The 14,554-nt window shown below is 42.2% G+C and overlaps 1 protein-coding gene across 1 annotated transcript in view; it reads right to left on the reverse strand.

Annotated features, from left to right (window-relative positions):
- Positions 1–14,554, reverse strand: part of DACH2 (dachshund family transcription factor 2) — a gene marked incomplete at both ends in the record, with an annotated part of 268,379 nt that overhangs the window by 37,501 nt on the left and 216,324 nt on the right. Inside the window, 2 exons of the mRNA XM_081336628.1 lie at positions 6,263–6,343; positions 8,745–8,880. Coding sequence (XP_081192754.1) covers positions 6,263–6,343; positions 8,745–8,880 — 217 coding nt within the window. The remainder of the gene's footprint in view (positions 1–6,262; positions 6,344–8,744; positions 8,881–14,554) is intronic.

Below are 14,554 nucleotides of genomic sequence, written 5' to 3' on the forward strand. Positions count from 1 at the left end.
CGGGGACTAAACACATTTATATCTTCTTTCTGGAAATGGATGTCCAACTAATATCACAGTAAAAATAAAAATGTTTCACCTACAGGAAACAATCATGCCGATTGCTATCAGTCATTCCTCTAAGGAAGGATGGCAGAGAGACAGGTTTTCCCTCAAGGGCACATAAGAAATTTTTAGATCTTTACAAGCCCTACAAAGATCTTTGGAATGCAATTAATCCAGGGTTGCAGAAGGGGCTCGCAAAATCTGCCCTAAATTATGCCTTTGCAAACTGACACGTTCACATTCTCTTGATCAGGGGTCTTCAAACTTGGCCCTTTTATGACTTGTGGACTTCAACTCCCAGAATTCCTCAGCCAGCAAAGCTGGCTGAGGAATTCTGGGAGTTGAAGTCCACAAGTCATAAAAGGGCCAAGTTTGAAGACCCCTGCTCTTGATGATAAGGTTGGGATTTCATGAATTCAAGGTTTGATACCAATGCTTCTTTCTGAACGCTGTCACAGTTTGTTCTTTATTTCTTGATCTGCAGCAAGCGCATCGGTTAGGCCAGGGGTCCCCAACCCCCAGCCTGTGGACTGGTACCGGGCTGCGGCATGCCAACAACCGGTCCGCACAAACAGGCAAAGCCCCATCCTCAAGATGCGGGCAGCACACAAAACCAGGCCCCCTTCCAGTCCGCGGAAAAACCTCTCTCAACAGAGCCGGTCCCTGGCGCCCAAAAGGTTGGGGACCTCTGGGTTAGGCTATCCAGACCTTGGCTGATCTTGGAAAAAAAATACAGGCAGTCTTCTACTTAACAACCAGAAATTCCATTGCTAAGCAAGGCAGTTGTTAAGTGAATTGTGCCTGAGTTTATGACCTTTTCTGCCTTGGTTGTTAAGCGAATCACTGCAGTTAAGTAGTGGTCAGGTGGTCACAAAGCAAATCCGGCTTCCCCCATTGACTTTGTCTGTTAGAACCAGGGTCTCCATTAAAAGAAGGAACTCCTGACAAAGTCTGCGGGGTCCTTGGTGCTCTCTGCGCTTGGTTGTTGTCTTGCAGACGTCTCATCACCCAACTAGGTAACATCATCAGTGCTAGAAGGGAGTAGAGTTTGTGTGGTGGTGTGGTGGTGGTGGTGGTGGAGGAGGAGGAGGAGAAGGGAGGAGGAGAACGACTGTGGTCCTTCATGCTCTCTGAGCTTGGTGCTTTCTTGCAGACGTTTCATTACCCAACTAGGTAACATCATCAGTGCTAGAAGGGGGTAGAGTTTGTGTGGTGGTGTGGTGGTGGAGGAGGAGGAGGAGGAGGAGAAGGACGACTGTGGTCCTTCATGCTCTCTGCGCTTGGTTGTTTTCTTGCAGACGTCTCATCACCCAACTAGGTAACATCATCAGTGCTAGAAGGGACTGAGGTTTGGGGGGAGGAGGAGGAGGAGGAGAAGGAGAACTGGGGCCCTTGGTGCTCTCTGAGCTTGATGGTTTTCTTGCAGACGATTCATTACCCAACTCGGTAACATCATCAGCACTGATGATGTTATCTAGTACGGTAAGGAAACGTCTGCCAGAAAAGGTTGTTTATTTCTAAACACTTTCAACAGCTAGAGATATAGCCAACAGGGTAACAGAACTTTCAGGAAAACTCTGGAAAAAGTAAAAAAAACAAAACAACATTTGCTGGACAACCAATAAAGAGAAGACCTGGATAAAACTGGGCTGTCATCACTGAGAAAGTAAAAGGGGAAAAGTGGTTATTCATTATTAAATTCTTAGGGATAGCAGTCTAGTCTCTGTTTTGTTCATTTATGTCTTTTTTAAAAAAAAAAATGAAGTGCTTTTTCACTTCACTGATATGATTCATCCTTACGGATGGCCTTATGCCCAACATCCTGCGGCTGTACGATGGGGGATAAATATTTCAATAACACACACACACACACACACACACACACACACAAATAAGGAAGAAGCAAAACGAAGCTTACTGTAAATAAAGCTTTATAACCTTAAAGCCTAACTGCACTTTTATCAACTTACACCACATTCTGCTCAGAACAAATCCTTAGAATATCTGCTTCCCTTTTCCATCTGCTAGTCCCTAGGGTTTTGGCCTGTTGCATAGGTACTCTGTTGCTCCTCTTCGCCTGCCTGATGATAAACAAAAGACATATGCTGATATATTTGTCTTCGATTCGTCTTGGATAGTCTGCTGCTTGGTAGCACATGAAATAGCACATGGCGCCCAGCATCAATGGGAAAGTATTTTTTTTTAAAGCAATTACATTCCCAAGCCAAAACAACTGATCTCTTCTCATTTTGACTCATTAATTTTCACTCCCCACTCAAAACACACACACACACACAAATGAAACTGGATGGTCTGAAAAAGTGTTATTAATTTCCCCCCCCCCCACCTTCCCAAAAATGATTTCCAAAGTTTTATGGTTTTTTTTTGAAAGCGGTGATAACAGATGCTAGGGACAGTTGAAAGTAAAAAAAAAATTAAACAGGGGCAACATGGTGCAAAATCATCCTTTAAAACAAAAACACACCTCGAGCGAAGGAAGTTGGTGGAAGCCAACTAGTTTGAATGGGATGAAGACAGATTTTTCAAAATTTAGCGTTATTGTTTGGGATGATCCTTTTTGCCTTTAATCTAATGATATCTTACGCCTAAATTCAATCTGGCCTTTAATTTAAAACTACTTTGTGTTTGCACAAACATATTCTTCCCTTTCATTCATCAAATAAGTTAACTAGGGGGAAAAAATCAATCACAGACCTCTTCTCTAAAAAAAACAGTCAACCCTGCCTCTGTTTCACACAATTACCAATTTTTCCCCGCCCCCACAAAGGCCCTCTGGTATTTCAGCTTTTCATCCAAAATCAACGTACAGGTAGTCCTCATCTTACAACGGTTCATTTAGTGACTGTTCAAAGTTACAATGGCGCTGGAAAAAGTGACTTATGACCATTTTCGCACGTACGACCATGGAGGTAGTCACATGATCAAAATTCAGACACTTGGCAAGTTGTTCACATTTATGACGGTCGCTGTGTCCCCGGGGGTCACGTGATCCCCTTTTGCAACCTTCCGATGAGCAAAGTCAATGGGGAATCCTGATTCACTTAACAACCGGGTTACTAACTTAACAACTGCAATGGCTCATTTAACAGCTGTGGAAAGAAAAGCCATAAAATGGGGGCAAACTCATTTAATAAATGTTTCACTTAACAACGTAAATGTTGGGCTCAATTGTGGTCGTATGTCAAGGACTACCTGTACTTTGTTTCTTTAACCCTTCCTTCCTTTTCACTTTGCATATTTTGGTTGCAGAGAAAGAGATTTTCCAATTATTCAGGCAATCTTATGATTTATGACTTATCACTTTGTTGCTTGTATGTACACTGAGAGCTTCTGTACCGGACACAAATTCCTTGTGTGTCCAATCACACTTGGCCAATAAAGAATATTCTATTCTATTCTATTCTATTCTATTCTATTCTATTCTATTCTATTCTATTCTATTCTATTCTATTCTATTCTATTCTATTCTATTCTATTCTATTCTATTCTATTCTATTCTATTCTATTCTATTCCTATTCTATTCCTATTCTATTCTATTCCTATTCTTATTCTATTCTTGTTTAATTGAGCTTGAACTAGACAACTAGGCATTGTTTTCTCACCTGTTCTCATTATAAAGAATAGAATTTCCCCCCAAAAAGAATGGCACAGTACACCTATGTGGAAAATCCCATCTATTTGTAACTTCTCCAGCTTCCCAGGTCAACAGTAGGTTGTAAGCTGTTGTAGCCATTAAGCGGGAGTTACGTTAGGGAGGTTAATGTCAGACATGTAAGTTCAAATTCAGAAGATTTATTGCTCCTGCCTATTCGCAAGAATCTAGTCAACTAAGGGTGAGCATTAAATTGGCTCTAGGTAAGAGTTAATGGAATTCAAGAGGGGTTGGGCTTAGACCATTTGTGATCACATAAGAACTCTAGGCTAAGTCCTCTCTTGACTCCATCCCCAGCTTCTGCCTCTTCTCCTACTGTTCCTTTCTAAGCTTTTTTTCTCTATCCGTTATCTAGTTGCAGGCTCCTCCACCCATTATCTGACCATTCCCTAAGCAGCATCTCTTCTCCTGTCTTACAAAGAACACTCCTACATACCAGGTGTCGAGAAGCTTTGGACACATGAAGCTTATGCAAGGAAAGCAACTTTTCCAAGGATTTGCACAGCCCGGAGGAATTATAAAAAGGTAAAGGTAAAGGTTCCCCCACACATGCGTGCTAGTCGTTTCCAACTCTAGGGGCCGGTGCTCATCTCCGTTTCAAAGCCGAAGAGCCAGCGCTTGTCCGAGGACGTCTCCGTGGTCATGTGGCCGGCATGACTAGACGCCAAAGGCGCACGGAACGCCGTTACCTTCCCACCGTTGTGGTCCCTATTTTTCTACTTGCATTTTTACGTGCTTTCGAACTGCTAGGTTGGCAGAAGCTGGGACGAGTAACAGGCGCTCACTCTGCTACGCAGTACTCAGGATTCAACCCGCCAAACTGCCGACCTTCTGATTGACAAGCTTAAGCATCCTAACCCACTGAGCCACTGCGTCCCTTTTGGAGGAATTGTAGTTCATGCAAAATAGCAAAATTCTCAACTTTTTCAGTCTTGCCCTGAAAAGCACAGCGTGGTGGAACTTTGTGGGAGGAGCCTTCTTTTACATGCCTAGGGACAAAATCGGCACCTCCACACATACAGCGTCTTGCAGAGAGGTCTACGAACGCTTAGCTACTCAAGGGTACTTTCCACGGATGATCTGTTGTGACCCTCTTCCAGAGCAAGTTCTGTAAATTATTTGGAGAGGTAGGGCTTTCAGCCCCACCCCACCCCTGAGCTTGACACTGGAACATGCTTTCAATAATTAAATCGATCTCACAAAAACTCCAAGTTACAGCAAAGCTGGCAGTTTACGGCTCAGAGAGCTATAAATCATTTTTAAAATCATGATGATATTACTGAAACCAGATGTGAAAACATATGTTTACCATGCCGGTGTAAACTGCTGATTTGCCATACTTAATAAACATTGATATTTTTGTGTTAACTACAAATCCCCTCAATAATGAATTCCTAAATCCTTTGATGATAATAGTATCATCATCTTCTTCTTCATCATCATCATCATCAATATTGGCCTTAATAGAGACAAAGTGTTTCTTCCTTTTATGATTCCAAGCCACCTTTGAAGCAAAGCAACAGAGGGGCTAAAAGGCACGTAATCAATCAACAAGCGCAAGCAATTGGATTGAAATTCAAAAATGCAAGAGGCCAGCTATAATTTAGGCAAATGCATTAATACAGTTAGTTCATTCTATTCACGTGAAACACAATCCATGGCAAATTAAAAATACAATCAGTGCAAAACCCAAGAAGCTCAGCAACTTACTGAAGCCGCAACCCCGACGTGATCACTCTTTCTTAAGTATTTCTGAACGGACAGATAATGTGATAAGATGACGTGTGAATTTAATTTTGCCAGAATGATTAGCGTCATTCTGTAGACTTAATCTGAATCAGCAAAATGGGATGTTACAGAAAGTCTGAGATATATAGTCAAGAACGCAACTGTCTGCCAACTCCTGGAGTTATAATCAAGTATGCATGATTTAAGGCCATCCTTAGGATGTATAATAACAGTGGGGTTTTTCCCCCCCACCCATTCATACTATAGACTACAAAACAATTTACTAACAATTTTTTAAAAAAACCAGGTTCAATGGGGCTTTCTCACTGAATCTATAGAAGTCAAGGGGCTTCAGCAAAACCAGGGGTGAATTCTGATACGGAGATCCAGCCAACCATTAAGTTACTGACCACAGTTAATTGGGAGTCTGGTGGCCTCTAAAATAAATGCAGAAGAAAAATCAGCCAAAGAACCAAGTTTCTGAGCACAAAGTGAGTAACAAGCCGGACTTTGCCCACCCAATAAAATTCTACCAGACTATGCAGTGGGGACTTTTGAGAAAGTGAGACTATCCCTTTGTAGAAGAGGGGGGGAGGGTCTTGCTGCCTCCCCCCCCATTATATGGCAAAAGGTGAATGCAAATATCACCCAATGCATTTTCCAAATTACATCACGCTGTAATCAGGAAATGGACCTTTTGAATTTAACATATGGATATAGAGCAGCCAAAAAAAACCCCCAATAACAACAACAACCCCCCCCCCAATCTAAAAATCATTTTGGCATAAGCAAAAAAATAAATAAAATAGAATTACCTTTTTCCTTTGGGAGTTTTTTGGGGTTGGGTCCAGATTCTTGATCTACTGCTTCTCCTTCTCTAATATTGGACAACAGACCTAAAACAAAATTGAAGGTGGCAGGGAAGGGAAAGAAATAAGGATCAAATTAATTTTTTTTAAAAAAAGAGTCTAATCAAACGTATACACCAGGGCTTTTCAACCAGTGGTACGGGTACCACTTGTGGTACATTGGCACCGGGCAGGTGGTACGTGACCATCCTGCAAAAGTGGTAGCAGAGGAGGGGAATGAGCTGAACCGGTGGCAGCACCGCACAAGCCTGAGCGAGAGACGGCTGGAGCTGCAGGGCTGTCAGGGCTCAGCGGAAGCGCCAGGATCAGCGCCAGGCTCCAACTGGAGCTCGGTGCTAATCCTTGCGTTTCAGAGCCCAGAAGAAATGCCGATCAGCTGGAATGTTACAGCATCTCCAGGGTCTTGTGATTTACATTCAGATGCTTGGCAACTGATTCATATTTATGACGGTCACAGTGTCCCAGGTTCATGTGAAGTGACCAAACCCTGCTGGAACCACCCAGCATAGGGGGGAAATAAAAACCAAACACCGCCCCCACCCCACCTCCGCTGCCAATCCTCAACAGAAATGCTCACAAGAAGGAAAACCTCGGACAGGAGGAAGAGTGCCGCCAGGCAGGCAGGCAAGTGTCTTGCTCAGCTGTGGCTTGGGGGGGGCACTTTTTTCAGTGCCATTGTAACTTTGAACAGTCACTAAGTGAACTGTTGTAAGTCGAGGACTACCTGTACTTTGTCACTTTTTGCCTTTTTTTTGTCATCAACTTTTTGACACCTTGCTAGGTGACTGGTGGTACTCAGATGTTGCCATATCCTAAAAGTGGTACAATAGGTGAAAAGGTTGAAAAGCCCTGGTATACACCATAATGATTACAGTATTTTAAGCTCAAGACAATGGTATATTTGTCCACATTTCCTTCAGAGGAACTGCAATGTATATGTCACCTTTTGTCATAAGGGATGGCCATAGAGTCCAAAAACCTCTCCAGAATTGACTTCAGTGAGAACAAAGAAGTCTTGAAAAGGAATTTAAATGTCAGGTGATCTCACTTTTCCCTCTCCATTGATAGGATGGCTGTACTGACCATGCCATTGCAAGATAAATTAGGATATTTATTTATTTAGTTATTAACTATTTGTATGGCTTCCAATCTTGTTATTGTGACTCTGGGTGGCAGAAATTGTAGGTATTCTGTTCCCTTAACAGCACTTCAAAGTTACAACTAAGTTCTCAAAAAGCGTTCTTTGAGGTGTAACCAGGCTTGAGATAACAATACAAAGAAAACCCCGAAGACAAGCTGTGTGCCTCCCCCCACTTAAAAGGTTAAAATAAGCTAATTAATCAGACTGATTCATCAACATTATTTAGGATGAAAAATGCCTTTAAATAGGCTCAAGGTTGACTCAGCCTTCCATCCTTCCGAGGTAGGTAAAATGAGGACCCAGATTGTTGGGGGCAATTAAGCTGACTTTGTAATAATGCCGCTTGGGGTGTGTGTGAAAGCCCTAATAAGCAGGCTTATACATAGAATGAAGGCTACTGCTAAGCTTGTAAGCCGCCCTGAGTCTTCGGAGAAGGGTGGGATATAAATGGAATTAAAATAAATAAATAAAAAATAAAAGAACAGGTGATTTCCTGCAATTCTTCTTGCTTAATACAGCCAGCGAGATGGTTAACAATCAGAGCTGATGGATGTTAGCTCCAAAACCATCACCTGTCCTGTTGAAAGAACATTTTGAAAACAACAGCCCAACACCACCCAGAAAATCGTGGCATTTAAATATTTTAAAATATCTCTGTCATGGCCAAATGGTCTCTATTCCATTCTTCACCACCATTTTCATAATTCTATAATGTGGGGAGAGAAAGTAGCTAATTTCATTAACATTTATGAAACATCCTTTATTTAGGATGGAACGGCGATCTTGAGGGTGATACAGGTTGATCGGAACATTTTAGAAGCAGAAAAGATCAGTTTCAAGCTTAAGATGCTTGCAAATCTTTTGAAAGAGACCATTTAGCACTCAGTGAGACACTGTGTGAAATTTCGTTCTCCAAAACCAAATATGAATAGTCTTACAAAGCACAAGGGAGGAAAAAAAAAAGGTCCATTAAAATCTGAAACTTAAAAGATCTAAAACCTAAGAACTAAGCCAAAAAAACATCAGCATTAAAAATGTCAGGGAAATAAACATTTTCATCCCCTGCTAAGTCATAATGGATGGTTTCACCTTGACTCGCAATTTATTGCACAAGGTAGTCCTCCAGCATACCTAGGTTTATTTCATTTCTCTTCCTTTCCTCCCCCTTACCCCCTGTCTCTAACAGTTTTCAGATATACGTTCACTGCCCTTGGTAATTCCTTTCTCCCATTTTCCACAGAGCTGTTCCCTAAATTCAAAACGGTCAACAGTTGAAACAGTACAAACCAATTCTATCTGATGTGTTGTCGACTTGGGATGGAGAACTTGAAACACTGCTGCTCTGGTGGGAAGAGGCATGACTGCCGGGTCGCTGGCCCTCTTCTACAGATGGAGCAGGCGAAGGGCTGTCTTGAATCCGCTCCTTTAAAGAAAGAAGAAGGTTGGGTTCAAGCAAATTAATTGCATTTCTTTAGCGATTCCATTCAAAGGGGATCCAAGTGAATCTCTCTATTGACTTTCCAAACGAAACTGGAAAAAATGGAACAGAATCAGAAGCCTTCATACCAGTTTATATATAACAACAACAGAATAACAGAGTTGGAAGGGACCTTGGAGGTCATCTAGTCCAACCCCCTGCTCAGGCAGGAAACCCTATACCATTTCAGACAAATGGTTGTCCAATCTCTTCTTAAAAACTTCTGGCGTTGGAGCATTCACAACTTCTGGAGGCAGGTTGTTCCACTGATTAACTGTTCTGTCAGGAAATTTTCTCCTTAGTTCTAGATTGCTTCTCCTTGATTAGCTTCAGCAAGTTGGACCCTTCCATGTGTTTCTCCCCAAACCAATCCAGAAGCTTGAATGGAATCAACGCAATTTGGATATCCAAAGAGAAATGATCAGATTTTTTTGGGGGGAGGGGGGAAATAAGATCGAGAGGAACTGCACATCTCCAGCACCCAAAAGTCATCCCTGCCAATCAACTTGAATGATCAGGCCACTTTCAGAACGTGCTATGATAATGCTAGAATAATAATCCATCGGAATGGCTTTGGCAGAAAATCCAAAAAAGAAATGAGGCAAGAGACAAGGAGAAGACAATGAGGTGTGAGGACTACGTCTAGTCCTTTCTAACCTTGACTCTCTTTCATGTAAAGTTATTTTTCCCACGGAATGTTCCTCATTGCTAAGAGACAGAAGTTCATCTGGAGGATACCTAAGCTGGAGAAAGTAACTTGAATTTATCTTTCCGCAACTCTGCCAAAGACTTGTTCCAAATTTGCTATGGTTCACCTTTTAATGCATCAAAGAAGACTTGGCTTGGATTTCTAATTTCATCCAAAGCCATCTCCGGGTTCTGCTTTTAGGCCCACCTTGGAGTTTTGCACTCCCGAGCAAGGTTTTTCTAGGAGTCCTATTTTAAAGACCCTTTGAAGGTTGTGCAGAGAGTTTTATGACAAAGGGCCTTTATCAGAGTATGTGGTGTGGTCTGTTCTAAATGAATTGTGCAGAAAAACACTGCCTCAAATGTGTTTTTAATAGGATAGTTATTGGACATTCAATAGCAAGTGAACCTCAAAATCACAGAAGCGTATCTATTATGCAGTGGATAATCCTCAACGGACCTGCTTTCTTGACTAATTATCTCTTAGTTAATGAACATACAATAACTAATAAAACTTAAAAAGGGAAGCCTTTAATTGCTCTACTGTTAGCCTACTAATTAAAAATATTTGTTAAGCTTAAGCAGATAGTAATCTATTCTTAGCCTTTCAGGTTTAGTACTTCTTGAGGGAAACAAACCTCTGTCATTTTTCAGGAGGTGGGGAGGGGATAGCTGGAGACCTGAGAATTGTGTGGGGGAAAGAAAGAAAGGAACACTCAATAAAAGGTATTCCTGTTAGGAAATTGATCCCCGGATTAGTAGAGCTGAAGAGGAAATCGCGAAGGATTGCTGGTTCTTTGCCTCTTCGCCTCTAACATTTGAAAGCTCAGGCATCTGTTTTCGTGCAGGGTTATCACCAGCGAACACCTGGGGGCGGGTGCAAACTACTAGTAACCATGATCATAGCTTGCAGTTTTATTAAGACTGTGTGTCGGTAGGATCACATTTTGGTGAATGGGTAGATTTTAAAAAATGTATAGGTAAAGGTAAAGGTTCCCCTGCACATGCGTGCTAGTCGTTTCCGACTCTAGGGGCCGGTGCTCATCTCCGTTTCAAAGCCGAAGAGCCAGCACTTGTCCGAGGACGTCTCCGTGGTCATGTGGCCGGCATGACTAGACGCCAAAGGCGCACAGAACGCTGTTACCTTCCCACCGTAGTGGTCCCTATTTTTCTACTTGCATTTTTTACGTGCTTTCAAACTGCTAGGTTGGCAGAAGCTGGGACGAGTAACAGGCGCTCACTCTGCTACGCGGCACTCGGGATTCGACCCGCCAAACTGCCGATCTTGTGATCGACAAGCTCAGCGTCCTAACCCACTGAGCCACCGCGTCCCTTAAAAATGTATATAAAGACACAAATAGGAGTTACACCTTGTCAGCCTAATGAGATGACTCCACGTATAGATAAGGCTAGAGTAAAGAGAATTTTGCAAATCTGGCTGCATCCTTCCTTCTTCAACCGCGGGCAGTCAGTGTGAGTCTTTTTCTAGTACTTTCCTGCTTCTCTGGTCTTCTCTAGCTTAATGCATGCTTCTTACTGTTGGTTTCCTAATACCTTTGGGATGGATGCCTACTCCAAGTTCACCTCCATGGCTCCTTGCATATCTTCAGATCTAAACCTGGCTAAAACGAATGACATCACACCTTTCCATCTAACGTGGGTATGGTGTTAACGTTTGCTAGCCCAGAAGTACCCCACGGTTCTGTCTTAGGTCTGAAGTCCTTTTTTTTATGTACAGAAAGAGAGCAAACTATGCACGCATAAAACAGCAATAGGTTTCCCAGGAAGGGATCCGGTCAACCTATCTAATGTACATTAGTCTTATTAGGAAAAGTGCGGGCGTGGTGGCCTAGCGGTGAAGTTGCTCACCTCCCATTCGGAAGGTTGAGTGTTCAATCCTAGGTAGTGGCAGATGTCTCTCTCCTAGGACGCAAAAAAAAAAATCTGCTGTGAACTCTGTGTGGTGCCAGGAAGGGCATCCGGACAGTAAACGCTTGGCTCCATCCAAATGTCCTGACCGTACCCCGAATTAAGGGATTACAGGGTTGTAAAAGGGAGTTAATCTTTTTAGGAATAGTTGTCTAACTAATAGTTGGTGACTAATAATTCTCCTGAAAGACATAATTCCCTTGTGCCACATCTTTCTTTTCAGGTACACAATAAAGCTGTACAACTAGTACATTTCAATCATTACTACATACTCTTATGATACACTTTAAATTAAACATAAGCTAAAGCAGGGGTCCCCAACCCCTGGTCCGTGGACCGGTACCAGGCTGCGGCATGCCAGCAACCGGTCCGCACAGACAAGCAAAGCCCCATCTGTGGGATGCAGACAGCACACAAAACCACGCACTCTCCGGTCCATGGAAAAACCTTTCTCCACGGAACTGGTCCCTGGTGCCCAAAAGGTTGGGGACCTCTGAGCTAAAGGATTTGATAGTGAAGTCATGTCGGTAGATACCTGTATAATAAGCATCTTGGTTTTGCTTTTTTTTTTACTGAGTGCGTATTATCACGCTAAGCCATTATACAAACTGCTGGGCATGAAGCCAGCATTGTGGTTTGTAAGCAGTATTTACGGCTTAGCCAATGTGCAATACCTGCCAACAGTGGTTTATTCAACAAATATTTGTAATCATGGCTCAGCCCAATGTGGGTACTGTCGTTTAGATGCTGCCCTACTATAGCAAGGTAATCCAGGGTACAAAATAACCTCCTCTTCAGCACGAAAGACAGTTGTGGCTATCTTTTGCTATAATGTATGCTAGTGGCCTCTTGCACATAAACAGATCCATTTTTCAGCAGTGTAATCAGTATGCTTCTATTAAGCTACTTAGCAGCAATGAGTTGTGGTTCATTAGGTAGCTACTGTTGTGTCTCCGTCTAGTTAAAATTTCACAGCGAGTTAATCTATTTTATTACAAATGAGAACACATGCAATCATGTTCCTGGCATTTTCCAAGCACAGGGTTAACAGTATTTGTAACAAATCAATGAGGCCATTGCAGTTGGAAAATGGCAAACCTGATAGGCTAAGCATCTTTGCCTGTTGATGACTTCATTTTTGTCATTTCTGGACTTTACAGCTCCCTGTCACTCTTTGTGTATATCTCAGTTCTCTTCTAAAATTAGCGGTTGTTCAGCTAGCTCCAGATATGTAACGCACCTTCTGGGCAGCTGATTGTCATAGACCTGTGTGCACAGAGACATTAACACCAAAAACATTAAAAGGAAGGTTTTAATTCAGATTAAGCCAGCTTTGAAAAGGTTGTATTGTTACTGGGGCAGGGGCAAAATATTTAGATGATCTGAACAAAAACCACAATACAGATTTTCATTGCTCCTGAAGGACCGAAGAGTGCTTAAAATGCCATTATTGGTCCAGTATAGTCTGGACATCCAGAGCTTCAAAGGTCTGTATGTGGATGTACACCTGACCACTAACATAGATATTTACATCATTTTGGACTCATTTTGTAAGTTAGCCCCTTTGAAGTATATTGATTCAAAAATGGTTGTCTTATGATGCATCATTTTGTCTAACTGGGGTTACAAACAATCTAACAGACATAAGAGTTTTAATAGTATATAAATCAAACTGGAAGGAATGCCCGCAAAAGAATCCATTCTTTAGGGGGAAAAACTCCCTGTGCTGGTATTACTTTGGTATGAGCAGAATAGGTCACCATCATTTGACTACGAGGGCACGAGTTAAGAAGATACAGTCGAACAAACGAAACCATGGTTCTCTGAGAAGAAGTGGTTATAGAATAGGATGCACCCCTTAAACATAAACAGGTTCTCTTACTGCAGGGGCCTTCAAACTTGGCCCTTTTATGACTTGTGGACTTCAACTCCCAGAATTTCCCAGCCAGTGTGCCTGGCTGAGGAATTCTGGGAGTTGAAGTCCACAAGACATAAAACGGCCAAGTCTGAAGACCCCTGTCTTACTGGGACCATCAGGGTGTAGTTGAATCTCTAGAGATGAGTGGAAATTGTCAACAGTCCACAGTCTTACAGACTTGAATAGTCCGTGGCGCTGTCCAAGGTGCTACTTTTTTGGATGTGCATTAAACTGTTCCATAAAGTTGCTTAATAATGCATAGCTCTTATTAGATGTTTTTGGACTACACATTTTTAAATCCCTCACTGTTATCTATACTGAATGGAAGGCTAGGTGTTTATGTTGATATAGCAAGAGCAATAGATCTTAGATTTATATACCGCTTCACAGCCCTCTCTAAGCAGTTTACAGAGTCAGCACATTGCCCACAACAATCTGGATCCTCATTTTACTGACCTTGGAAGGATGGAAAGCTGATTCAACCTTAAGCCCCATCAAGATTGAACTCCAGGCTGTGGACAAGTTAGCCTGCAATACCACAGTCTAACCACCACACCACCAGGGCTCATTGTTTAAGTTGTCATTTTGTTGTATTCACTTTAAGCCACTGAGAGTCTACTGAATGCAGTGAGATGGCTCAGTGGTTAATCATGCTGAGCTTGTCAGTTAGAAAGCTGACAGCCTGGGTTTGAGACCCGAGAGTCACGCAAAGGGGTGAGTTCCCATTCCTTGCTTCAGCTCCTGCCCATCTAGCAATTCAAAAGCATGCAAATGCAAGTAGATAAATAGGTACCATTTCGGTGGGAAGGTAACGAGATTCCGTGTGCCTTTTTCCCCCCCAATTAAAAACCTTTAATTTGGGGAACCAAGTTTTGGAAATGAAAAAGTGATAAGCAGCCAAACTGCATTTGTGCAATTTTATACCCTTCTTTCCAGTGAGTCAAGCTGAAAAATCAAAACTAATGGAAGTCAGAAATGTTACCTTGAAGTACATAGTTTTCTTATCTGAAAAGGCCAAGTGGCAACAACAGCATTGTACAATTATTGGCTTTTATAGCAGCTTGCAAACAATAAATCATTAACTTA

Source organism: Vipera berus (assembly GCF_964194415.1).
Source record: "Vipera berus genome assembly, chromosome: 11".
In the NCBI taxonomy this organism is placed as follows: domain Eukaryota; kingdom Metazoa; phylum Chordata; class Lepidosauria; order Squamata; family Viperidae; genus Vipera; species Vipera berus.